A 27,718-nucleotide genomic window follows, 5' to 3' on the forward strand; every position below is an offset into this window, starting at 1 on the left:
CCGGCGGCCGCGGCGCACCAGCCGTGTCCGCGTCAGGGCGCACAGGTCAACACGCAGCGCACCGACCACCGCTGAGGCCGAGCTGTCGGGCCCCGTGGAGACAGACAAACGGCGAGACAAGACTGCAGCCGCCGGCCGAATGTAGACCCCATCGGAGCAGCTTTCCGTAATAAATAATCAATCAAATGAAAGTGACACACGGGCCGCAGGAGATGAGGAAGCCTTCTCAGAACTCAGCGAAGGAGCGGCGGGTTGGGGCTCCCTTTTAACCGTGTTGACGGACCAGGACCAGGACAAGGCCTTTGCCGTGACTACGAGTCGTGACTCCAGCCAGCGAGCCTGACTCCTGCTCCTATCAGCAGACACATCCGTCCGACACGACAACACTGGAGCAGCCCCTCACAGCGCGAGGACACCGGCAATAGAGCCTTCCCCTTCCATTGAAGTGGGCACGGAGATAGAATACACCCTTTCAGAGCGACTAAACAGACGGTTTGTCTAGCCAGGAGCCGAAAGCACGTGCCATGTCACACAGACTGCTGCTCAGGATATCCTGCGAATCTCACAGCACAGCAAGTTTTGCCCGAGGAGGCTGGAAAGTTCCACTGCGCTTCTGATAACATGGCCGATGAGGATGACGCTCGGGGATGGCCGTGCCCGCCCGCGCGGCAGTAACGGCCACATCAACGCATTTCCCACCGATTCCGTTATGTTAATGATATATCTCAGCCATCAAGTGACACTCCTACAGCCGTAAGTGCCCTACAGTCAACAACAATTCACGCTTAATAGATTTTACGCCTTTTGACAGATTCCCAGCGTCGCCACCCGCCAGGCGCGTTCAAAAGCGTACGCTGCCACCGCCTGAACTTCAGCACTGAGTGGTCCGGGCAATTACCCTAATGACAATTCCATTTGCCCTTTTACGTCCGGCGCGCCCATTTGTCGGCAGTGTCCAGCGGCCGTCGCGTCGCCTCCCGTCGCAGTGGCTGGCCCGGGCTGACTCACCCCACCATCGTCCGGCAACGCTGCCGGCCGACGGCTGATTCCGGGCCCGGTAACGCTGCCGACGGACGGCGGATTCCGGGCCCGGCTCCTGCGCCGGCGCCGGCGCCGGTGCGGACGCGTCAGCTGCGTAGCCGTGCGCTAAAGGTTGCCGGGCTCCAACGCACTTCGATGTCTTTAAGGTGAGCAAAACGCAAAAAGCCGTTCTGTCCGACGCTTCAAGCGGTGTAGACCCCGAGGAGCCCAGCAGTGGCCGTGCCCCTGTTGAGGGTCGGGTGGCGCCGCCGAGGGTCACGGCCGTCCGGGGGGGGGGGGGGGGGGTCAGCCGGACGCGACGAGTGCGCCCGCGCCTGGCTTCCGTCGCCGCGACAGGGGCGCCGTCGGACGCCGCCGAATCGGCAGCGGGACGGTCCAGCCTGCAGAGGCGCACCGGTCCCCGCCGGCCGCCCCAGAGCGAGGCTGGCGCGTGAGCGGCGCGTCAGGTGGCGGCGAGCTGCAGAAGCGCGCCGCGCGCTGCGACGCTCGCCGGTCTCAGCCGGCCGCCCCGGAGCGAGGCTGGCGCGTGAGGTGGCGGCGAGCTGCAGAGGCGCGCCGCGCGATGCGACGCTCACCGATCCCAGCCGGCCACCCCGGGGCGAGGCTGGCGCGTGAGCACCGCGTCAGGTGGCGGCGAGCTGCAGAGGCGCGCCGCGCGATGCGACGCTCGCCGGTCCCAGCCGGCCGCCCCGGGGCGAGGCTGGCGCGTGAGCAGCGCGTCAGGTGGCGGCGAGCTGCAGAGGCGCGCCGCGCGATGCGACGCTCGCCGGCGCGTGAGCGGCGCGTCAGGTGGCGGCGATCATGGGCTGGGGGACGACGACCGGGAGCAGGAGCAGACGCGACTTTACAGGCCAGCCTAATCCGGAGGTCATCGTTCTCCGGCGGCCATTCACCGCATTGGTGCATGAGACTACTGCACACTTGTGAACAAGCAAGGAGAAATGTCCGGGAACACTACGAGGAAAGACCAAGGACAACAGCAAATCAAAGAGGAAAGGGGACGAAGCGACCTAGATGGGAAGCACAAAGAGGTGTGGCGTATATTGCACACATCCGTCTAGTACCCACGGTAAACAGCTTGATCATCCTACTCACCAACCATCTCAAACTGCATGCCGAGCAGCAAAGGAGTCATTTGCATCCCGAATCAACTTGGCAATGTATAACAAGGCTCGCCGGCCCACCACCATTCAACGGCTTGAAAATGGCATGATCAAGTGAGCCGCCGAAGCTCAAGGAGCAAGCGTTGATCGATCTGACCCCAAAACATCGAGCTTATCAAAGCCGTGGCCTTCACAAGTTACAAGCTAAAACGTCGCTGCCATGTCCTCCGATTTCTTATCACAAACAATATCGCATTCGGTTGTGAAGCTTGGATGTCCATGAGCTCATCCGATATTCGTAAGTGCAGTACTGACATAGCGGAACTGGGGACCGCGCAGACAGCGGGGCCAAAATGAAACGCGTCACCTGACCAGCACAGTAGGACATGTCAATCGTGTTGGACATTGGTATGAAGTCCTACCCCTGGTCCATGGCATTAGACTTGCCAAATAACCGCCAGATATAACCATTGTAAGTATTAAGGGCATTGTCCAAAAGCAGCTCCTGGCCATACTAAACATTCCGCTGCCCATTTACAACACTGCCAAAAATAGGCTATATGGTTTCGGAGCTCAGCGAAACGATCACACCGGTAATGGGCCAGGACAGTCAAGCTACACTGTGTGATGATGGCGGCGCCGTAAACGTCACGGAGACGGAGACAGATGACAGCGCCGGCAGTGAGCCGAAGCAAGTACGCGATGCTCCTGCCCAGGGGGCCGGACCTGCCCGGAACAGCCGGACCTACCAGAGGCAGCCGGACCTACCCGAGGCAGCCGGACCAGCCCAGGGAAGCCGGACCTTCCCGGGCAGCCGGACCTGCCCGGAACAGCCGGACCTACCCGAGGCAGCCGGACCTGTCCAGGGAAGCCGGACCTTCCCGGGCAGCCGGACCTGCCCGGAACAGCCGGACCTACCCGAGGCAGCCGGAGCAGCCCAGGGGGCCGGACCTGCCCGGAGCAGCCGGACCTACCAGAGGCAGACGGACCTACCCGAGGCAGCCGGACCTGCCCGGAGCAGCCGGACCTACCCGAGGCAGCCGGAGCAGCCCAGGGAGCCGGACCTGCCCGGAGCAGCCGGACCTACCCGAGGCAGCCGGACCAGCCCAGGGAGCCGGACCTGCCCGGAGCAGCCGGACCTACCCGAGGCAGCCGGAGCAGCCCAGGGAGCCGGACCTGCCCGGAGCAGCCGGACCTACCCGAGGCAGCCGGACCAGCCCAGGGAGCCGGACCTGCCCGGAGCAGCCGGACCTACCCGAGGCAGCCGGACCTACCCGAGGCAGCCGGACCTGTCCAGGGAAGCCGGACCTTCCCGGGCAGCCGGACCTGTCCAGGGAAGCCGGGCCTGCCCGGGGAAGCCGGACCTGTCCAGGGAAGCCGGGCCTGCCCCGGGAAGCCGGGCTTGCCCGGCGAAGCAGGACCTGCCCGGGGCAGACGGACCTGTCTAGGAAGCCGGACCTGCCCCAGGAAGCCGGACCTGCCTTGGCGAGTGCCGCCACCTGCCCGGGCAGACGGACCTGTCAAGGAAGCCGGACCTGCCCCGGGAAGCCGGACCTGCCTTGGCGAGTGCCGCCACCTGCCGGTGGGCGCGGCTAATCTACGCCCATCGACTGTCGACGCCATCCCACCACGCAGAGACTCGAGTTAGTGGCCGCCTGTCAGCGCCGTACCCGGTGACCCCTGCAGGAGCCGTGACCGGCGCCGAGGCCGGCTAGTGACCGACGCTCTCCCCACCCCGGCCGGCCTGTCAGCCCCGTACCCGGGACCTCTGCGGTAGTCGTAACCGGCGCCGAGGCCGGCTGGTGACCGGTGCTCACCCGACCCCGGCCGGCCTGTCAACGCCGTACCCGGTGACCCCTGCGAGAGCCGTGACCGGCGCCGAGGCCGGCTGGCGACCGGTGCTCACCCGACCCCGGCCGGCCTGTCAACGCCGCACGTGAGCAGCAGCCGGTGGCGTGCGCTCCGCCGGCTCCAGCAGACAGGCGGCACTGCACGGTAGCCGCGCCGCTCCTCTCCCAAATGAGCGCCGAAAGGTCACCGAACACCGGCAGGCAAGTGACTGCCGAGTAGCGCGCCGGAGCGCGGCCCTGTCTCTCGGGCGGGCGTCATCCTCCGGCAAAGACCAGACCGCACAGAATGCGGCGCAGCTGGCCCCTGCCACGGACGGCCGGGCCCGCACGGCGGCCGCTGTCTGGAATTCCCCGGACGCACGAGCGGCTCTTCACGACAAAAAATGTGCCCGACGACGTAGCCTGGTCTGGATAAGAGGAAGCGGGGGCGTCGTACAAGCCCGGGACGGCTGGAGTCTGAGCCGGGCCGCACCCGACCAGAGCAGCGCTGCGTTGAGACAGACGACCGCGTGGGCGCCGCGGCACGCCGCGACGCTCCCCTTGCCGGCGCCGGCGCCGCGGCGTCATGACTCAGACCTCCCGGAACCATTCTGCGTTATCTGTCCCAGCACGCGAGGCCCACACGCAAGACGCCTTATGCGGCGGCGACGCTCGACAAACGGAGCCTCCGGCACGGCTCAACACGGCCGGCCGCCCTGGTGCCGGCCGCTGTCCAGTGCGTGGGCGGCCCGCCCACGGAGACTGGAACCCGTCAGCCTCGGTGGAGCGACGGAGGGGAGGGGAGGGGGCAGCGGGTGGGGTGGGGTGGGGTGGGGTGGGGGGGGAGGCACTCCAGCGTGTTTCTCGGCCAGCTTTCCATGGGCCGTTCGCAGTCACCCTGAGCTCCTTTCCGGCCTGGTGGGTCAATGCAACGGGCCCATTCCATCCCCACAGTGGAGAAGAGCTGCAAGTAGCAGCACACCGTCGACCCGCACTGCGCAGTCCGTGGCGGGGACGCCAGGCATTCAGCACTTGTTCACCAGGCACGATACTGACAAGATCTCCCTACACACAGCAGCCGAGCGCACTTCCTTTGCATGTGTATCTCCTCTATACTGCTCGATTAGTTGGGTGATTGACGCTTTGGGACAAGAACAAACCATCTGAAACAACATCGAGTCTCACCGACCAGCCGATCTCCTCCGCAGCGTCAGCCTCCATTTCTGCCGCGTCCATGGACGGGAGCAAGCTAGCTCTGCCAAGTCTAAGGGGGATTCTTTGATAATCTATTTACGGACAACGCCTAAAGGGTTAGGGCTAAGTTTTCAGAAAGTTAGGGGTTCAGCCTCTCTTGGTCCCCTAGTTCACGAGTCACCAACTACGCGCCGAAAACGTTTACGAAAGTTAATGCGGCGAAGCTGCTGGAACGACCATCCCTGAACGGCTAAATGTCAGAATTGGGCTGACTCGCTCGAAGTTGCCATGTCGGCTGACGCACCTGTCATGCAACTTCTCCATCACCTGTCGGGAAGAGTCGGCGCCACGCGTACCCCGACACATGGCGCGCGGCGTCATCGGAGCCCTGCCACACCCCACACCGACCCACGGCGAGCGGGGCGTTATCGGGCCCTGCCACACCCCACACGGCCACACGGCGCGCGGGGCGTCATCAGAGCCCTGCCACACCCCACACCGACCCACGGCGAGCGGGGCGTTATCGGGCCCTGCCACACCCCACACGGCCACACGGCGCGGGGCGTCATCAGAGCCCTGTCACACCCCACACCGACACACGGCGCGCGGGGCGTTACCGGGGCACTGTCGCACCGACCAATGGTGTGCGCGGCGCCACCGGGGCGCTGCCACACCCCACACGGACCCACGGCGCGTGCGGCATCACCGGGGCCCTGCCACACCCCACACGGACCCACGGCGCGCGCGGCGTCACCGGGGCGCTGCCACACCCCTGGCAGCCGGCGTGCGGCCGCCGCGGACAGCGCCGGCGCCGCCGGCGCATCATTAGGCGGCCGGTTAATCGGCTCGGCCGGCGCTGGAATGCGATGCGTGCGTGACGGCTCGGCCAGGCTGCACGGCCGGCACGAGGCGGAGGGTGGGGTGCACTCCACGAGCGCCTGGCCGAGGTGGGCATACTCGCTGCGCCGAGCGTCGCGTTTAAAACGGGTCACACCCCGCTGGGGACGAGCACGGCGCGGGTCATACTCCGCTCGGAACGGACACGCGGCGGGCCACACTCCTCTGGAGACCAGCACAGGGTGGGCCACACTCCTCTGGACACCAGCACAGGGCGGGCCACACTCATCTGGAGACCAGCACAGGGCGGGCCACACTCCTCTGGAGACCAGCACAGAGCGGGCCACACTCCTCTGGAGACCAGCACAGGGCGGGTCACACTCCTCTGGAGACCAGCACGGGGCGGGCCACACTCCTCTGGAGACCAGCACAGAGCGGGCCACACTCCTCTGGAGACCAGCACAGGGCAGGCCACACTCCTCTGGGGACCAGCACAGGGCGGGTCACACTCCTCTGGAGACCAGCACAGGGCGGGCCACACTCCTCTGGAGACCAGCACGGGGCGGGTCACACTCCGCTGGGGACGGGTGCCGAGCGGGTCACACTCCGCTGGGGACGGATGCCGAGCGGGTCACACTCCGCTGAGCTGAGCGCCGGGTTTAGGTCGCGATAAGCGTTCGATACTCTGAGCTGCTGGCGTGCGGGTAGCGGCTGGCACACCTGGGCCCGCGAGGATAAGCCCGGCGGCGGAAGGTCTTCCCCGAACAGCGGCGCTCCCACCGCAGCCGCGCGCTCTTGGCACTAAGCACAGCCGAGAGTTTGTCTCACCGCGCGCGCTCTGCCCCCGGCCGTTGGCTCGAAGAGGGCCGTCAGTGGTGCACTGAGACGCGCCGGGAACGGCGCCACTGAGTACCACTCGGGTCACCTGTTACCCGCCGCCATATACTCCGTAGCACGCCGACCAGGGCGCGGCGCCGCAAAAAACGGCGGAAAAACAGTAAACACGGCGTTTTTATGGTCGGTAGAAAAAAACGCTCAGGGAGGGAGCGTTGCCCTTGCCCTTGACATTCATAGATAGCGCGCGCGCCGGAAGCGTGAATCAAGGGCGCGAGCTCGCCCAGATCGGGCCAATTTTCACGTTTCAGCGCTTGCCGTGGCTTCATCAGCCATCGCGGTGAATTGCCCACGTGAAGCGTGCCGCAGAATGCATGCGCAGCTGCACGTAATCTTACCACAGGCGCCGTGCTCAAGGTGTGCCAGTGGCTTAGTTCAAAACAAAATCCGCCTCGCCGCTCGCTGTGCATGAAGTATCGCATGCACTGGTGCAGAACATCACGCCACTCCGAACGCTTCTGAAGACCGGCCGTGAGCAGTGTGGTACCTTTTACGCCATAACTGTATAATGGTGTTGCATTTGCTCATCTCCGCGCCCAAAATTGCATTGTATAGTACATGTATATATATTACTTCCACCGACCGTCATGTAACAAGCTCCGGAGCTCGGGGCCGAAAAATCACCTGTCTGTTCTGGGAAACGGCTGGCAGACCCCCGGCAACATAGAGCATGACGCAACGCTTCAACTTGGTGCCGCCGGGGACGTAGCTGGCGCAGCGGGGGGGGGGGGGGGAGGGGGGGAGGGACAGAGGGGGATGTTACTCCTTCTGGAAATGGTAGGGGCATGCTTGTGTCCCCTTTCAAACTTTGTGAAGTCCCCTTTTCCCGGACAAGAAGACTTAATTTAGACTGGGTGGCCACCATACTAGAACAGGAAGCCCCCTCTCATGTGTCTGAAGCCGTTAATCCCAAGCAGGATGCCCTGTTTGGAGATAATGAGGCCTTTTCCGGATTTGGTGGCCCCTTCATCAATCGGAAGGGTCCTTATCTGGATAAGGCGGCTTCTCTATGTATCAGAAGGCTCTCTGAGGGCACAAGAGGCCCTGTCTTGGGATGGGAGGTCCTTTCCTGGACCGGGAATATCCTTTCTGAATCAGGCCGCCTCTGTTCAAGATTTCCAATTTTGATATTTATGACACACATCAGACAACATCATCACAGAAAACGTGATCTACCCCTTGAAAAGACACTACCAAGCGTGATTCCTTGTGAGGAGGCTCCATTCTGTCTAGGCCGCCCTCTGGAAAGTCTGAAAACTCTGCCTTCCCACCAACTGACAATCCGTGGCACCGCCCCTGGCCGAGGTATGCCTGCCCCGCTCTTCTAACGACCACGTTTGTCTTGCTTCCACGAGCGCATGCCAGCCGCCGGGTTGGGCACGCTCAGTTGGGCGCCCCAGCATGGCATGCTCAACAGGGCGCCCCAGCATGGCATGCTCGACAGGGCACCCCAGCATGGCATGCTCGACAGGACGCTCCAGCATGGCATGCTCGACAGGGCGCCCCAGCATGGCATGCTCGACAGGGCGCCCCAGCATGGCATGCTCGACAGGGCGCCACAGCATGGCATGCTCGACAGGGCGCTCCAGCATGGCATGTTCGACAGGGCGATCCAGCATGGCATATTCGACAGGGCGCTCCAGCATGGCATGCTCGACAGGGCGCCCCAGCATGGCATGCTCGACAGGGCGCCCCAGCATGGCATGCTCGACAGGGCGCCCAGCATGGCATGCTCGACAGGGCGCCCATGGGTCTGACTCTGAATCTGGCATTTACTTCTGTGGTCCCAGAATGTTAGCTGAATTTGTCGCGACTGCACTGCTCGGGTAAGCACACACAACACCTGCCAGTCATGCTCTTTGACAGTCTTCCATCGCCTCAGTCTTGCATTCCTTACACCCATTCATGCTCTATCTAGGCTATATATCGCGTCACACATCTGGGCACCGAGTGTAGAAATCATGTACCGTAGCGCGAAACCACGGACGCGCCATGAATAAGGCGACTAGCCGGGTTTTTGACCAGTCACCACTGTTTATGTCGTAATTTGGACCTGAACGGAGCATATGCATTCTCGAACAAAACCAGTGCAGGGTGGAAAATGGAGGGCGCATTCCGCAGAAATATACAGTAGGGTACACATTTTTTCGCACAGTCATCCAGTTTGCGTTAAGCCCACGAATTTCAACTTAGGACAAAGCGGGGCTCCAGCGTCCGTATTGTTACGCTCTGCGGTGTAAGAGCCACAGCATACGCTCTAATGTGTGAGAAAATCTCATTCAGATGGAAATATTACCAGCGTGCTTCGTACCAGGCCACATTTTGGTTTATCAACGTTCACAACTTTCGAAATGGCCTATTCCTAGTTGATTTTAGCTCGTCGCACCAGTGTAAAAACTCTGATTAAAATTAGATTCTGAAATTGTTTTTACTCTTGCGACAAACGAAAACGGCAGCGACGAGCAATTACATTTCCGGAGGACCCTGACAATATGACAAAACGCCGGGCGCTAAGCGAAGCTTTACCCGATAGATATACTTAAGCCATCACGAAAAAAGCATAGAAGAATGAAGTACTGCTGATGTAACCCGGCCCATGACTCCCGCATGCAAACCAACACCCACCACGAGTTCACCATACGAGTCATTAACCTCCCGAAAATGCTTGGACTGGTTTCACATTAAGATATCCCGTCAAAAACGCGCCACGATTAGTTTATACATGCGAGCGCGGACGGCAGGCAGTTGCCGCCGCCCGGCCGCCCGTGAGGCGACGGCGGGGCGAGCGGCCGGGTGGCCCCCCGCGGCCGGCCGCCGACCCCAGCGCCAGGAAAGGCCGCAGGAAGCAGCGGCTCACGCCTCACGCCGCCGGGGCGTGACGGGCCGCGCGCCCTGGCCACCCCAGGTCACACTGGCGGGGGCCGGGGAGCTGTCCAGCAGGCGCGGGTGCGCTGCCGACGACCGGGGGACGGCGGTGGCCGGCGTGGGTGCTGGACGCCGGTGGCAAATGACTGTTGACCGATTGCGATCGGGTCGAGGTGGACCGCGCGAGGCCATAGTTCGACCTCCGGTCCGCGCTAGTACGCTCACAGCAGCACCGACGCCCGCGCCTCCCGCTCGATCTACAGTCAGACGCGCCACCAGCCTCCCCTCGCCCGGAACCGACCCCTGACCTCTTGGTGACGTCTCCGGCTTCCGACGCCCAGCGACGCCCTGCACTCACCGCTGTCCGATGCCGGCCAGGTGGCGGTGGTAGCAGCCGTCCAGCGGCACCGGTCGCCGCTGATAGGCCGTCAGCTCGGCGTTGGGCCGCAGCACGTGGTGAGCGTCGCACTCTTCCGGCGCCTCCGCCGCTGCGAACAGAGCGCGGGGGCGTCAGTGGGACGTCAGCGGGGGCGTCAGCGGGGCAGCAGCGAGGCGTCAGCGGGGCAGCAGCGAGGCGTCAGCGGGGCGTCAATGAGGCGTCAGCGGGGGCGTCAGCGGCGGCGTCAGCGGGGGCAGCGGCCGGCTCCGACCGTCCAGCAGCCCCTCCCGGCGCACATGACCGAGACGGCCTCCACGGCGCGGGTCAACACGCAGATGCGTTACAGTCTGCACAGCATTGTTCAGAGCCAAGCATCGTTTTTTTCAAATGGTTTGCCAAACGCCACAACGTCATGAAGGACTTGCATTCGATCTGGGGAAGAGGCGGTAGCTCGGTGTCAGCCGCTTGGTCCAGTGCCCTTGACCCCCCCCCCTCTCGAACGAGCCCTGCGACCGGCTGGAAGAGCACACGCGGCCGAGCATCCCGAGGAGCCAGCAAACCGGCGCCACAGCGGAACCGACCACCGGGGCTGGCAGGAGTCACGGACATCACAGGGCCTTCAAGGCTTTGGGCCGTACGGGCTAATGGCCATTAAAGGGCCTTCAAGACATCAGCAGAATCAGGCTCGCTTCCCTCCCGTCGGACAGCATTCCAGGGAGCTCAATCAGCGGCACAGGCCGTGCCCCGAGGCATCATTGTCGGGCCGCGCTCCGCGGGCCGCACACCGTCCGCGCGCGCCACCCCTCGCACCCCAAACCTGGCCAGGGAGCGGGCCGCTGAGGGGTGGCAAGGGCGCGACCGACCCGGACGCCGCCGGACGCGTGCCCCTGACCGCCTGCCCGGGGCACCGTACGCGATGACCCGGTCAGGTGCCCACCGTCCCGGACCGGACCGTAGCACCAGCGCCGTCCAGGACCGGACCGTAGCACCAGCGCCGTCCGGGGCCAGACCGTAGCACCAGCGCCGTCCAGGGCCAGACCGTAGTACCAGCGCCGTCCAGGACCGGACCGTAGCACCAGCGCCGTCCAGGACCGGACCGTAGCACCAGCGCCGTCCAGGACCGGACCGTAGCACCAGCGTCGTCCAGGGCCAGACCGTAGTACCAGCGCCGCCCGAAACCGGACCGTAGTACCAGCGCCGCCCGGGACGGGACCGCAGGACGGGACCGCCGCCGAGCCGGTGCCGCGGCGCGCGTCAGTCATGTTTCGCGCCGCCTTGAGTTATGCCCCCCGTTATGGTCGGATGAATTAAAATTCCATAGCGACGGTCGCACTAGCGCCCGTAAATGTCTCGTTGGTAGCGTTGGTCCGTGGCGTGACACGGCGGCGTTACGCCGTCTAATAAACGCCCGATTACGGCCGACGGGAGTCGATTCTGGCGCGGATCAGCACGCTCCTGGACTCAGCGCCGGAGCTGGGCTGGGCGCTTGAGGTATGGGCCAACCGCATGGCCAGCCAGCGGCGGAAGCTCGGAGCGCGCACTTGCTCTCGGACGGGGCGTGGCGGCAGCGGCTGGAGCGGAGCGGTGCCAACGGCCAGCTGCCAGGGGCGCACCGCGCGCCCGACGCACATGGTGCACTCAAGCAGATCGTCAGAAACATGGATGTGACGCTGATTTTGCGTTCTTCCATGCAGGAGTCTCCATACAGGACTGCTTTCTTCACGAACGTCACCACAAAGAAGTGCCCGGCATCTCTTACAGACTGAAACCGGCAAGTGCCTTCCGGTCGCTCATTCCCGTTTCACTGTGTATTGCGTTGCACTGAATTGTATCGAGCCTTTAACCCATCCATGCAGTATGGCGCTTCAAGATTTGCGCCACAATGCACAAGGTACAAAAAGGTTATAAAGCAATGCACACACACACATCATGACAAGATAGTGACAAAGGACGTGGGAACAATCCACAAGTACCTACACACATAGCAAGTAAAAATTGTTACTCAGTGGAGTTTCCCAAAAGCCGATGCAGACAAGCAAAGAGCGCGCGGCTCTCAGATCCTCAATGTTTTAAGCGGTGCACAAAAGGCGGACAGAGCCGGACGCTCGGTGACGGCACGGCCAGAGGCGGCAGGTTCCACGGGGTGGCAGCACGGTACCGAAACCCTCTCTGTATGGCCGCGAGTTTACACCTCGGCAGCTCCAGAGTTCCGGCGTCGGATGAGCGGGGGGGCCGGCGAGACACCGCGGATCGAGGGACAAACATGCGATAAATCGTCGGCGGGCTGAGCTGGTTATGAAGGACTTTATACACTCTAAAGAAGTCCCTCTCTCGCACCAGCTGCTCCGCCTGGGTCCAACCCAGGAACGCCAACGCCGGGCCGACCCTCTTCGACGCCATGCGCCAATAACGACCACTGCATGCGCCACTGCGCCACCGCGCCACTGCGACGCGCCACTGCAGCTTATCATCTTCCTAATCCAATCTAGCTGATTTTTGGTTGCTCCTCCCCACACGGGGATGCGACGTGCAATGTGGGGAATTACGTGTCTTTTCATCAACAACTTCTCCTGGTTAACACGGTGGCGAAGCAGGTAAAGCAACATCAAAAGCGCGTTGCACCTTCTGGCAATGTGGGCGGTGTAAATGTCCCAGGACATGCAAGGGTAGATGGCCACACTCAGCAGTCGAATAGCCGACGACGGTTTGCTCAACGGGCCAGCTATACTCAGGTGGAAGTCTTTAACTCCGTTGACGTTTAGACGCGTTCCGACTACGTGAAATCTGCTTTTGCTGGGTTCGTATTTCGTGAATTTGATCTTGAACCAGCGTTGTAACGTGTCTACAGAGTTTTCAACATAACATTTAGTGATCCTTCAGATTTTCGGATCGGCCGGCGAGTGATCGGGCAGCTGGGCGTCGTCAGCGCAGTCATCACCCGACAGCCCGGTAAATGACAGTGAAGGTCGTTCATAAACAAGCTGAAGAGCATCGGCCCGACGATAGACCCCTGGGGCACCCCAAAACGGACCGGCAGAGTCGCCGTCCCGCCTCTCACCAGCTGTCTCCGGCCGCCCGTATGGCCGCGGACCCATGTCGGGTCGATCCCGTGTGTGTGTGTGTGTAGGGTACTGGAGGTTTGAGTTTGCGTTAGGCGGGGTTTGAGCAGGGGCGTCTGCGGTCAAATCTAAAAATTTTGGCCGTTGCTTAATATCAAGAAAGGCCTTGACCACCTGGCGAGCATTAGCTAGGCTAAGAAAACTTAAACTATAAACAAAACTCAAGCGCTTTTACAAACGAAGCCAAGCTTTACGCCCCTGTTGTATCGTAGGTCGATAATTCTCAGAACGAGCAAAACGGCCTCGTAGTCGAAGTGCCCGTAAACACGGCACAAACGAACTCCCTAAATACAAACTTCAAATGCATAACTCAGACGGCCGCCAGTCTTCATCCATCTCCCGGGCGTCTCTCTGGCCTGTTATCAGCAGCACTGACGTCAGCAACTTCCACTTCGCTGGACCACCATGGCTCTGTGACCAAAGGCAGCCGGCGATTCTAGCCCAGGGCACTCAGCTATGCAGGTTCATTAGCAATGAGGATGCCCGCGCATCACACGACGGCATACCAAAGACTAGGGCATCCTGAAATCTTCCAGTCACCTGCATGCCGCACTGCATGCCTGCACTATCACACCCGCTCGAGGGCGAGATGTTCCCATCGCGCAAGCTGAAGATAAAGCACATAAACATCGCACGCCGCTGCACGGAGCCTCGCGGCCGAGCGCCGCGCACGCCTGCCGGCGCCCGGCCGCATGCAGCGCGAGTCAGCGCCAGTTGCGTGCTGCAGTGGATAGCAGGCCCGGCCGGGCGGACTGAGCGCGCCGCGGTACGCCTCCGTCTCACGACGCGGGGTCCAGTCGGGCTTGATCTCGCCGGCAGCACGCGGTCGACACGGACCTCCCCAGAGCAGCGCCGACAACAGCGTGGAGCTGGCGGCGCGGCGCCGCTCCGCCGCGCTGTTCGGCCCGAGTGTCGGGCCCAGCCGTGCGCGTCTGCTGATAACGGCTCAGCACGACGGGAAAGGCGCATCAGCTCCAATCAGCGAATCATCGAACGGCACCATTCCAGCAGCTGCCCCTGATACGGCGATGCAGCCAGAATGGCAGTGATGGGAAGGGAGCCTATCGCAACCACCCCGGCAGTTTCGGTGGTCGCAACACTTGTGGTTCGTGACTATAATTTCAGAGCTGCTGTGCTTCGGCGTACGCAGAAGCATTGCACGTAACCTTCCAGCAACGCATTTATCATGCATGACTACTGGGTCGACTAGAAACCGCGTACCAAGTCGTTCCAAGTGTGTTTCAACGATGAACAGCTTCCGTTAGGGTCGAGCGCCAATAAACGTTAAACTCGATTAAAGTTTTCATGCCGTGTCTGACAAATGGTCGCATGTCCAAAACCGACGGACAAAAGGCGGCATCGCCGCGCCGATCACGCGATCCTGCCACGGCACCACTACGCCGCAGCGTCCGGCTCGGCGCCGGCCAGCGCGGCGTCCCGTTACCCCGCTGCTTCGAGCGCGGCCTGGCCGTCGCAGAGGAGAGGCGCCGGCGGCCGGGCCTCTGCGCCGTGAATGGCGCGGCGCGGCGCCGGCGCCGGAGGCGGCGGCAGCGCCGGGCCGTCTCCCGGCGCCGGCCCCACTTCAAGGCCACGCCGCCATGGGAGCGGCGCACGCGGCGGCGGCGGCGGCGCTCACGCGGCCGCCGCATCGATCGACCGTGGCTGGCAGCGCGCCGCGGCCGTGTCCGGGCCTGCCGGTTGGCCGGGCCGGCCGGCCGGCAGGAGCCACCTGGCAGGCCGCGAAACACGGGCGGCCGCCAGCGCGCGGCGGCTCTGTTTACTGCCGCCGGCCGGGCCCGCAGCGCTGCCAGGCCGCCGCCGCCGCCGCCGCCGTCGCCGCGGGACAGCCCGACAGTGCGCGGCCGCGCGGCCCGTGCACAATCGATGCGCGCCGGTGCCCAGCGCGACGGCTCTGGCTCTGGCTCTGGCTCTGGCTCTGGCTCTGGCTCTGGCTCTGGCTCCGGCTCCGGCGCCGCGCCGGCCGACGGCGGTTGACTCTGACGGTCGGCGCGTGAGTAGCTGAGTCAGCTGGCCGGGTGCCGGCGAGTAGCCGGGCGTCGCACCGGGCGGCGAGGTGTGCCGCCGCCGGGCCGGCCGCCAGGGCCGCTCCCGCTGCCGGCCCGTAGTACGCGCCCGGCCCAGCCGAGCCGGCCGCACGGAGCCGAGTCGGTCGGAACGCGAGGCACGTAGGCGGCGCGCTCGCCAGCCGGCCGGCCGGCAGTTTGCAGAGGTCGTGACGGCCCTGGCGCGCGGGTCGCGCCTCCAGGTCGTCCTCACCGTGGCACGCTTCCGGCACATGCTCCCCTTCCAAAGCGATCTTCGCTGGGATTACGTGAACACGTCTCCTCTATACATTGCTTGTTGTACAGCATCACTTAAGCAGGAGTGAATCTGTGTTATCGTTTTCGCATCAGACATGGCATTTACCCTAGCCAGATCTAATACTTCGGCCATACGTGCAACTATTCGTTTGGCACAAAATCTGACGCACGGTGGCAAGTGGCGGCCTGAAGGCGGGCCAGCGTCTGAGAGCAACGCCCATCAGGCGCTCTGCCACTCCCAGTCCCGTCTGAGACCACGCCGGGGCAGACCAACCCCTGGTCGAGTCCGAGGAGCACGCCCCGATGCCAGCGACAGGCTGAGAGACGGGGCGCCCTGTCGGCCGCGGCGGGCCCGGGCGCCCGCACACCGCCGTCAGCGCCGATGCCGACCGGGGAGGGAACACACGTCCGGCCAGCGGCGAGGTGAGCAAGCCAGTCGGTCAGCGTCACGGGCCGACCCGTGCTGCCAGTCCAGCAGCGCTGACCGGCTCTTCCTCCTTCTAAACCACCGATCAGCCCTCACCGGACGGGATGGCAAGGTCAGCACGGCCGCCACCCTGCGCCGGCCCAATGTCCAGCGCTGCTGGCTACGCAGGGCACGCGAGGATGCCTCGAATGGGAGCAAACATCTGTCATTCACATTAAAGAGCAAATGTTCTCGGACCACACAACGGTACATAAAAATAGACAGATGTGGTTCTCACCACGTACAAAGACGGTATCTGAAGCCTGGATACCGATCTCAGAGCGTCCGAGCCGCCGTTACCTTAACATGGTGTCAGTGTATCTGTCTGTCGCGGTGATGACCGATGTGTGAGACAGGCAAGAGAAGCTTTCAGCCACTGGTTTTTCGGCATCATTAGTTGAAAATTCTAAATTCTTGTACTGAGTTATCGACCTCCAATATGCCAGGAGGTCCTATTTCCATGACGTTAACAGCGACCGTGCTAATCAGGAGTGACCATGGCCACAGCATGCAGCGTCCAACACTGCCAATTCAACCAATGCTTGCTCTAGGACTTGGCTTAGCCATCAATTCCTGGTAAAGTGAAAGTTAATAACTCAGCGCAAAGGCTCTGAACTTAAAACGCTGATCCAGACGCTCAGCTGAAAAGGTTTGACTGATTATCCTGTCTTTGAACAACTGGTGCATGATGCATAAGCTCAACTTGTCTTGGCGCGGGATCACCAGATGACGACGACCATGGCTGATTGTCTGTTTTGACAAGCTAATTGGACAGCCACCTCGGTTTGTTAACGGCACCGGCAATATTTCCGCCGCACGGGTTCGTGGCAAACGATAATTCTTGCTGCTCAAAGCTAACTGGATCTATATGATCTGAATGGAATTCATCTGGGATGAAGCCGATCACAAATAAATGACATAAGATAAGAAAGACACGAAAAGCCTATGTGTTTTTATTGTTTGTTTTTTTAAACGACTTTGTCGGTGAAGGGAGCATTGCTCTGTTGGCGATAAAGTAAAATAAAATAAACAAATAAACAAATAAGCAAGTGACTTGAAATGGTCAGGAGCGTTATGAATATATTTTACAATGATGTTCGTGGATTCTAACCTCGGATTTTCCCCTTATGACTTCAGAGTTCTGACGTTGACAGTCATCAATTGTCGATATACCAGGAGGTACTGGTTAAGCGAAGTTCTCTCAAGTAAACATTGGCGTACTTACGACGATACGCACAGCTCCAAAACGGCCATTACCGAAAATGTAGCCCATGTTTGCTTGACGCCGTTCAACTAGTACCTCCGATGTACTGACGGTCGATAACTGTAAGGATGACAATTCTGAACCTATGACACCAAAAACAAGATGCCCAATGCCATTCTTGCTTTTATCAAAATATTGTTGTTTCGCCCATCGGCTTGCACCTATACCATAGAAGCTTTCCTCACGGGTTCAGAACTCACCCCTCCACCGAGCCTTAATATCGGCTATCTCGTGGTCTCCGTGTCAGCACCAAGGCGCTTCAGCCGCCAGCGCAGCAGCACAAGACGGAAATTCTTCCGTGGCTACACACTCTCACATCAAATGCTGCCTGCCTGAGTCCGCTCGAAGCAGCGCCGGTTCAAGTCCGACGAACTTCAGGTCCGAAGACCCGGATGTGAGCAGCGAGTGGCGCAAAAATAAATAAAATTGTAGCGTGCAGCACCTGTTAGCGTCCGCTTGCGGTCGAGATGAAGGGCGCCGGGCTTCTTATTGATCAAGCAGACGAGCAAACTTGAAAGGCTGCCTTGTCTCTCGTCTTGTCGTGTCGTTATTGCAAAATAACCTGAGGTATGTGTTTGACAATGCCGCCGCTGACAGGCAATTGGAGAAACACGTAGTTCGAGCGGGCTGCTGAATACCCACTGGGCCTATCGAACATCTCCATTGGTGATTTTGAACGTCTGTTGCAGTGGAAGCTCATGCACGCGCACAGACCGCATGCCGAACACACATACATACCGCATGCCAAACACGTGCACATACGGCATGCCAACGCCATTTCACTACGGTTTCAATTGTCAGTTTAGACCACGTGTGTCGTCGGTATCGTTCGCAGTTCCGTCACAGCACTGCGTGCACTTGCGTGATGGTCTGGTGCCGGTACACGTACCAGCACCGCACCACTGTCGCGAAGCTAACGCTGACTGTACTCGAGGGCACGTACAACCGGAAGATCCGGCCAGCACCAATCGCCAGGTTAAACTAATGGACGCGGCGATCACTTCGAGACCGCTGGTGCGGCCGGCCCAAACGTCGGCTCAGTCCACTTTCATGCCGATCTTCTGAATACGCAGATAAGAGCGCTCGTGTTCATGACGTGTCAGAACGATCAAGGTTTTCGAAGCACTCGAGCCCATTTCGTCCAGCTGCCGCCAGCGATTACCGCCGGAGCTGGCGTTGAGCCAGCCGACGACGTGCGACGGTCTTGATGCATGCGGACATTTCGATCGGCCACCGGAAACATATCACACCTGTAGGACCATTCCCTTACGGCGTATCACGTGCTTCTGCGTTCGCAAGGCACCAAAACGCGTAAAACTTCAAGGACTAATTTTGTGGCGCGCTCTCATTGGTCGTGTTGAAGCCATTAATTATGGCAGGAATCGTCGACAACAGGACTTTACGGCGATATGTGTGTTGCATTGCAAACATTTATCTGTGCAGAACATTACAATGCACATGACAGCTACATGGCAACTTGTAAATGTGTTTTCAACAGCCGGTGCTTGAGCGGCTTAAACCAATTTCACCAGTTTCACGCATAGTTCGAGAGACTACGACAACGGAGCACACAGCGTTTGTCGGTGCAATTTGCACATTCGAAGAAAACCGAAACAACGGCATTCAAGCTCGGTGACGATTGCAAACACCACCAAACTAACGAGCTAAACTTAAGCGCATCCTGGCCGAGCTACAAAGAACAGTGAAGGTAACAAAAACTCCAGTTTAAGTTAAGTAATAAAAAAACGAACATTGGGTGTGAGAAAACTGCCAACTACACGCAGCCAAAACTGAAACCCATGAACACATGACCAGAGAAGACAAGGCCTATCCCTGAATGATTACGCTATCGTAGGTCGATAAAAAGCGATGTAAATAATCAGGTGTACAGTTTTTGTCCCGGACACCATATTCATTGGGCTTCACAGCAAGGTCTAATGTTGGCTGCACAGCAATCGTCATGCTCCCAAGCAAGTAAGCACGTCAGGTGACCAAAATCGGCATAGCGCAAATAAAAGGGTTAGTACATGCGTCGAAAAATAGTTTCGTGGTCCACCGCCCAAATCAGTCAAAAAATGCGGCAACCGTGCAACAGTCCTACACACAAAACGAACCTCACATACATGCCAGCGTCTCCGTCCTGCTCCCCATTGTATGTGTGCTGCGGCGCGCTGCCAACACCAAGGAACCCTATCTCGCTGGCTTAGGGGTAAGGGGTACCTCGCGCGACTCTCGGCCAGCAGCTACTCACCAGTGCCGATCTGCAGCCGGACCAGGTCGGCAACGGTCACGTCCGTGAACGAGGTGATGCAACCGAACTCCTTGACGATGAAGTCGAGCAGAGCGGCGCGCGGACGCGCCGGCTGTCGCGTCACCGACACGGCCGGCAGGTCCGTCCGCTCCACCGCCGACAGCTTGGTCAGCTGCGGGAAAAGGCAGGCGACAGTCAGGGGCGGCGGCGAGGGCGGGGAGCTTGGCCGCAAACAGGCAGGCGTGTAGTCAACAGCCGACGGCAGTGACGAGGACACGAAACGGAGTCAGCGCTTCGCCTCCAGACATCGACATTGCGGCTGAACTCCATTCTCAAAGATGCGTTGATGTATCGCGTCGGATGCCTCGCCGTCACCAGCCTGACCAATGCTCCAACGAGGCGTGTTCGGCCCGGCAGACGTCGTGATGGGCCGTGCACAGGCGCGCGCGCCGCCGCGCCACCCCCGCGCCCGCTCGCGGAAAGCCCGCCGCGACTCGACGCCGGCGCCGGCGGTCACGACGCGCGGGGGCGGGGCGGCACCGCCTCGCCCGCCGGCGCCGCCACCGCGGCCGGCCGCGCCGCATCCGTATGGAGGTGTTCATCGGACGCCTCGGCGCCGGCCGAATGTCGGCCGGCCGCTTACATAAGCGGACCATTTCCCAGGAAGTGGGGGGGCGGCCGGCGCGCTCCGCGCGCACAGCGGTCGTCGCTCGGCGATCCCCGGCGAGATATCGGGCGGCCCTGGGCGACATTAGCAAGTCATGGCGGCGCCACCCTCGGCTCGGTATGCCAGTGACGCTGCATGGCAAGTGCCAGCACATGTACCCCATGACAGGTAAAGCGGACGGCCGTGGCCGACCGGCGGCCGTATTAAGGCCGCACGCGACCGCGACTGACCGGCACTCTACTCTTCCGGGACTCGTCGCCGGCCGGTGGGGCACGCCACGGCCGCGGAGTCCGCCGCCACTCGTCCGCTGCCATCGGCCGCGCTTCGTCGGATCAAAGGTTTGCGCCAGCACCGAATCGATGACCTCACGTCTTCAAGAACACGGGCCACTGGCCTGCCTGCGGAGCTCGCCCTTCCGGCCGCATGCCCGCACGCTCCAGCACCACACGCATACGTGAAACATGGCAGACGCGTACTGGACGAGTTTGTGACGTCACTACACCCAGCATGAGGGATGGCGATGGTCATCATAGTACTTAAGTCGCAAACTCGCGCGGCGTCATTAGTGCTGACCAGGACTGGTGAAGTCCGCCAAGCTATACAAGGAAAGTGCACAGAATGACGAAACCAATTACTTTCGTTGGAAATGGCGCATTTTGTGAGCGACACCGGGCTCTCGGACTCTTTTCGCAGTTACGGGTCTCTTCGTAATCTGAGACATATCTGTAAACCTCCCATTCATGGATGGACACTTTCTTATTTCGGTCACCTTCGGGGCTTCTGCGAGGACATTTCGGTTTCCTTGGCATCTTTTGCCAATGTGATTTTGATATATTGGCTGAAAATATAAATTTGTGGGACATGTTTTGGTTGTTGCACCAACTACGGCTAAGAATACAAAATTCGAGCGTCGGTGTCTGAATCTGATGACCTTTCTGATGTGGCTGCCATCTTAAATACCAAATAACTACGAACTGAAAGGCGCCAAGAAAACATATGTTTACAATGAGATGTGAACTGTCCGAACACTAGTGATGAGCAGGAACTGGCGAAATTTGGATAACGATATCTGCTTTTGCTGTGCAACAATCTGTGCTAGGGGTACCGGTGGTGTAGTGGTTAACGCATCTGCGTTAACCACCGCACGTCTGGGAAACCAGAGGTACGGGGTTCGATTCCCCGCGGTGCCCGCCCTTCCTGCCAGGGTGAGAGGCAGGCGACGCCATATAGCCTCAGCAGTGCGTCGCAAAGCCAAAATGACACACAGACACACAATCTGTGCTCCCAAGCCATCGCATAAACGCGTCAACGGCACGGCAGCAACTGCTCCAAACTGTTACGTCATGTTGCACAATCCGCGTGCCATCATGGGTCCTTGTCATGCGTGTTGCTGTAAGCGGAGGCATGCAAACAGCTTCGCCCATGCTTTGCAAGCGGAGGCGTGAATGATTATGTTAAGCCATGCCTCAGCGAAAGCCGGCGTGCACGGACATTTTCCTTTGACTTCGTCGGGGAAATGCATGGCGGGACGCGAGCCATTTATCTACTCGGCACAACCATCAGTCATGTCTTGGTGGGACGCACCATTCTTGCTTCCTTCACGAGAATAAACCAGCCTCTAACACACACCAGACAGAGCCCACAATACACATCGTGCATTGCTCGTAACCTGTACCGAACAGCCTCCGCCCAAACATCGCGGGGCCCCAACCACTAGCATGTCAAGGCTGTGTCCAGCTCCTAAAAGCCGGGCGCGCTATGACCAGCGGCCTCTGCATCGGCGGCTATCTCGGCGACGGTCTGAGGCGGGCGGGAGGCCGGCGCATCGCGCGCCACGGCCGGCGGCGCCGCGCGGGCCCGTTAGAAGCGCGCCGCCGTCCCGGCGGCCGGGGACGCGCTCGGCCGGGGCGCCGCCGTCGACAGATGGTCCGTCCGGCCGCCGCTGCGCCGGCCGGCCCGGGCCGCTACCGGGGCTGGACGAGGCATCCAGCTACCGGGGATGGGCGAGGTCAACCGGCTACCGGGGCTGGACGAGTCGTACGATACCAGCAGCTGGACTCGGCTACCGCGGCTGGACGAGTCATCCGGCTACCGGGGCTGTATGGACATCCGGCTACCGGGGCTGGATGAGACATCCGGCTACCGGGGCTGGATGTGACTACCGGGACTGGACGAGTCACCCGGCCACCGGGGCTAGGACCAGGTATCCGGCTGCCGGGGCTGGACGGGTCATCCGGCCACCGGGGCTGGACGGATCATCCGGCCACCGGGGCTGGACGGGTCATCCGGCCACCGGGGCTGGGCGAGGTATCCGGCTGCCGGGGCTGGTTGCTCCGCTCCGCTCCGGGCTGAGCGAGCTCCTCAGTCGCTCGACTGCGGGGCCGAGCCGCCCAGCCACTCAGCTGCCGGGCTGAGGCAACTGCTGAGTCACCTGCCGGAGCTGAGCGAGCCGTTCGGCCAGCGTGGTTAAAAAAGCTGTTCAAACACCCGTCCTGTGAGGACCGCTCAGTTAGCGGGAAGGCGCCAGCCACTCAGGGCGGCTGCTGGGACGGGGTCGGCTGCGCTGCTCCTCCCCTCCACCCCTCGCATCAGTTGTAATGGGCGAGCACAGCAGTCGGACTTCACCGTACATCGGAGCTTTTCAACGCGCTCAGCGGATAAGACTGTAAGGCGGGGTTGCGTGCAGCCCGTCAGTACTGACACCCACGCAAAAGCACTTCCATCGAGCTTATGCGTGTGTTCCGAACAAAAAAGTCTGAAGCCGAAATGCCTGTTCTGGCTAAACGAGTCATACCGGCAACTAACCCGCTCCCGAGGACGTTGGTTTGGAAAGGCCAGAGCCGTCACGCAACTCTGCAGCTTTGTTACATAATGATAATGTTCACTGAGACGCAAAAATTTATGACAACACTGATGGACGAGGTATGTTTAGTTTATGACAGCACTGGTCACTGGTCAACACTGGTTCACGACAACTTAGGTTTATGACAACACTGATGTATGCCGCAATACCGAAAACATGCCGCAGGCTTTATTTTCATCTTGGACGATATCATTGGCTTTCAGTTTCCTGTGACGGCGGTGGGCATATCAAAAGGAAAAACGTCATCTCCAGCACGCCAATGACTGCATTTTGTATAATCACGTAAAAAGGCCAAGTAAGACAACAGGTTCATCAATCAACGCCTTGCTTAAGGTGAGTCCTGGGGTGAACCGATGATGGTCCGAATATTAAAGTCCGCCGCCTTTTGTGTGCCTTCTCGTTACCTTAAAATCATTACTGGCGTGCCTGTGAACGTGCAACGCCTTGTCTGGATATCTACCATAACGTTTTCAGCCACACAAATAATTATTGCGGCGCACATCTGCAAATTTAATGCGGTAGTCTTAAATCAGTCCACAGTCTATCAGTTTCCGCCGCCCCACGAAAATCGTAAGGCTCTGCCCTCGGGCAACTGGGAAGGCGCAGCGACTATAACGAGCGAGGCAGGGCTGGCCGTGACGCGCGCCTGTTTCGCCTAAAAAAAAATCAGCGCTGAGTAGGACAGGGCAATAGCCACCAGCCCGAGTGCCGCCAACCCACCGAGTCACCCCTGCTCCCCACGGAACGCGGAGCAGAGCACCGTGTTATGCCTCCTCTCCACGGAATACAATGCAAAGAGCACCGCGTCATGCCTCCTTCCCGCGGAACACGGAACACAGCACTGCCAACCACTGCAAGCGAAAATCGACACGTGGCTCCGGATGGCTCTGCTGTTGGAGATAACTAGTGGTTCGTCTACGGGTACTCGCACGCCGCGCTTGAGTATTTAGTGCTTTTAAAGAGCTTGTCATCGAGCGATTTCAACAGAGGACACTCGGCATCTCGTGCATCATCTGAGAGACAGATACCGCTGCGTTTATTCCGAGCCGGCCGCCACTACGAGTTCAATTCGACAGGTAGCTCGTACCGATTGACAGCTCGACGGGTTTGTGGTGAGACAGTCTTTATGCTAAAATGCCACGACAAAGCCGGACAGTGCCGGACTGACCTTTTCGTACAGATGCCATCTGACCTTAATGTAATGAATGGCCTATATACACTGGTGCTGACAGCTCAGATGTCGTGACTCCGCCCGAGGACCGCCGAGCTCCGCGAGCCAGGCCCTGTTCCCCAGGGGACAGTGGCAGCGGTACATGAGATGAGGATGCACGACCTGCGGCATGACACCAACGCCGCCTGCAGCACGACTGACGAGCTGTGGCCGTCGCAGTGGGCCCCCGCTCAGTGGGGCCCCAGCGGCGCCTAACGCCCCGACATGGCCGCCGCCGCCGCCGCCGCCGCCGCGCAGAAGAAGGGCCGCGTGCCGTCCCCCTTCCCCCTCCCTCCCCCCCCCCCCCCCGACGTTGGTCAACAGGACACCAGGCTCTTCCAGCTCAGGTGACCGGAGCCGCGCGCGCCTCGCCGCGTCACGCGTAGCCAGGCCGTCACCGGGCTTCCAAACACGACCGCGACGCGCCGCTGCAGGCGCACCGGCGGCCGGAGGTGCGTGCTCCGGCCGCCCGACGGACGACCGGCACGCGCACCACCCGGGCCCTCCGCGCAGCAAACAACGCCCAGGCTAGTCAGGTGGGCGGCCGGCGGCCACCGCTGACGGTGGCGGACTGTACGGCAGCGGACGCCTTTTGTTGAATGGCCGCTATCGCCCGCCAACAGGCGAAACGTCTCGAGACTCACTTGAAAAACAGCCAGCCGGCTGAATGGTGACACATATAAGTGCATAATCATGTACCTGAATCTCTGGTCAGATAAGCGTCGAAGAGCTAATGGAAAATGGGATTCGTCAAAGTGACAGACGGCGTGCCGTGACACGCGTTATGCACGAAGACCCGCCCGTGACTAGACGCTTAAACAGCATGTGACTTGGGACCCTATGGATCGGAGCGTTTAGCCAGCTCCGATAATGCCTTAATCCCGCACGGACCAAATGAAGACATCAAACGTCATCTAGCCATTTAAAATCCAATGGTGCCACCTGAAACATGTCGTGAGCACAACTGTTATATGCGATGGTGCACGTGTTTTCAGCTGACATGCAATGCCCCATTTTCCCAGGGTTTTCAAACGACCTAATTTTCCCGTACGTTGTGTGCGTCCCGTACGTTGTGTGCGTATGGCGCTTACATCCTAATGCACAGCACATTTGCCTTGCTAGCTGCAGCGACGAGGGCGTCTACGCGCCGGCCATCCTTGGCCAACGTCGGAAGCTGAAGTGCACGGCTAAGGCCACGCAAAAGCCTGGGCACGGCGCCAGCGCCTTCAGGTTACGTGCTCGCCATAATCATCTGTGCTCTACCTGATGCTGAATCGGCACCCCGCGCGTGGATGTGCCCGCGCAGTCCGTGACGTCTGCTGACGCTTTCCAACCTGCCCCCCCCCCCTCCCATCCCCCTCCCCCATGTACAAATGCGTAGTTCTACTATCCTTTTTTCTGCCGTCCCTGAACCACTTGAGGGTCTGCCACTTGTGGTCTACCACTTGGGGTCTGCCACTACGGAGGTCTGCCGCTTAGGGGTCTGACACTTGGAGCGTCTGCCGCTTGGGGTCTGCCACTAGGGAGGTCTGCCGCTTAGAGGTCTGACACTTGGAACGTCTGCCGCATGGGGTCTGCGGTTTGGGGGTCTGCGACGTACCAGTTGCTATACCAGCTTCTAGAACCGCCTGCGCCCGGCAACAGCGTGGCCGCTCGCTATTTCGAAATGACGATCTCGACAAATTGACCTTTTGTGGCGCATCAAGGTATTCGCCAAGTCGATAATGCGCCATCATGAGAGGCCACTGACCTCCAGGTGGGTCTCCTCACCGCCAGGCAGCCTGTGACAGCGTTGTCCACACCGTCACAGGTAAATAAAATTATCCGGTAGTATCCGAGTCCTCAGAGAGTAGCCGGGAGTTTCTTAAAATCTCTAGAGCCTCAGTTAAGTCGAATCGCATCTGGGAGTCTCGGGGAACCTCATTCTTGGACAGCCTGAAAACTACATGCTTACCTACGGTGGGAAGAACGCAGCGAGGAATGGATGGGTCCGCTGGCATGCAGCACACGCACAGCAAGCGCAGTCACGCATATCGAACAGCGCCGCTCTCCCGTTCACTCACCACTATCTGGAAGGCGGTAGCGTTGTCGAAGGCGCCGTTACCCAGGACAGTCCTGCGGACACACAGGGGTTCGCTGTGTCACGCAAACGCTTCCTTACACACGCGAGGAATGTGCAGTCACAATGTCTCAGACCTTCGCCCCTTCCCACCACCCTGCCTGCCGGTACCCTATCCGATCATGTGCCTGCTTGATGCGCGTTGGTCTCCACTACTCGCTGTGAATGGGGAGGTATAAGCTGCATTGACCCAGCTAACCACGCCGAGCCGAGCCGAGCCGAGCCGAGCCGAGCCGAGCCGAGCCGAGCCGAGCGGCGGCGCCGCACGCAGCAGGCACGCGTCTTATCTGATCAGGCACCCGGACGTGGCCGAGCTCAGCACCTGACCCGTGTCGGCGCGGCGCCGGCTGACATGTGCCGGCTGTGACCCCGGCGGCCGCCGAGGGTCTGGCAGCGCCGGCCACACGGCCTACAGAGGGCAGGTGCCGCTGGCCCGGGCCGCCGGCCAAGTACAAGATGTTTTGTCGTTGGCTGGCTTGCCAGCTGATGGAATGTGGACAGTTGGGCGGCAGTGTGGGTTCGAGGATATGCCGTCAATTTCAGCTGACACGATTTCCAAATCCCCAGTGCTGTTAAGCAAGTCAATAAAACGCGGCTGGTTTTTCAACTGCGGTATGTACCAGCACGAAACATCAAACATATCAGCCTACGACGGCTCACCGAGTCGTTGAGCCGTCGTAAGCTGTATGCCTTTCACGGTCGCCTTACCTAACTTTGGCACGGACATGCGGGCTTCCGGGTAAGGTTTGTTATGTAATGATTTAAAGCCAGCACAAGATTGCTTGCTCTAATCAAGGTGATAACCAAATGCTAGACGCCAAACGCCACGTGGCATCTGAGCAACGCTGCAGACGACATTCACTCCCCTTGGTAGCATCGCACCGTCGAAAGCGCCGCCAGATGCGTACTCATGACCAGTCCTTTGGCCAGTGACGCCCGGCGAGCTCGCGCCAGATCTACCATCGCCATCCCTACCCGGCCCACCCCAGTCTGCGTGCCGACAGCGCGGAGCCGCGCGTGGCGTGGAGCCGCACCGGCCGCGCCAGCCACTCACCAGTCAACCGACGACGAAGCGTCCAGGATCAGCACGATATCCCTGCTGACGGGGGTGCCCTCGGGCGGCGGCAGAACCCGCAGCACCAGCTTCGGCCGATCCTGCCGGCGACGGACACATGCTAGAATAGAAACCCTCCACTCCAGGCGCGTGGCGTGGAGCACCGAGCGGTCGGATGAATGTGACGTATGAATGGCGTACACATGACGTGTATCCGCGTGCGTGACACACACACGGGCGGA

The 27,718-nt window shown here is 60.6% G+C and overlaps 1 protein-coding gene across 1 annotated transcript in view; it reads right to left on the reverse strand.

Moving 5' to 3' along the window:
- Window positions 1–27,718, reverse strand: part of LOC119102698 (uncharacterized) — a 68,469-nt gene that overhangs the window by 22,095 nt on the left and 18,656 nt on the right. Inside the window, exons 4-7 of the mRNA XM_037226156.1 lie at window positions 27,477–27,577; window positions 26,367–26,418; window positions 19,564–19,735; window positions 10,122–10,251 (exon numbers count right to left, since the gene is read on the reverse strand). Of these exons, the coding sequence (XP_037082051.1) occupies window positions 10,122–10,251; window positions 19,564–19,735; window positions 26,367–26,418; window positions 27,477–27,577 (455 nt within the window). The remainder of the gene's footprint in view (window positions 1–10,121; window positions 10,252–19,563; window positions 19,736–26,366; window positions 26,419–27,476; window positions 27,578–27,718) is intronic.

This window comes from Pollicipes pollicipes, unplaced genomic scaffold (genome assembly GCF_011947565.3).
Source record: "Pollicipes pollicipes isolate AB1234 unplaced genomic scaffold, Ppol_2.1 Scaffold_5724;HRSCAF=6776_pilon_pilon_pilon, whole genome shotgun sequence".
NCBI classification, from domain to species: domain Eukaryota; kingdom Metazoa; phylum Arthropoda; class Thecostraca; order Pollicipedomorpha; family Pollicipedidae; genus Pollicipes; species Pollicipes pollicipes.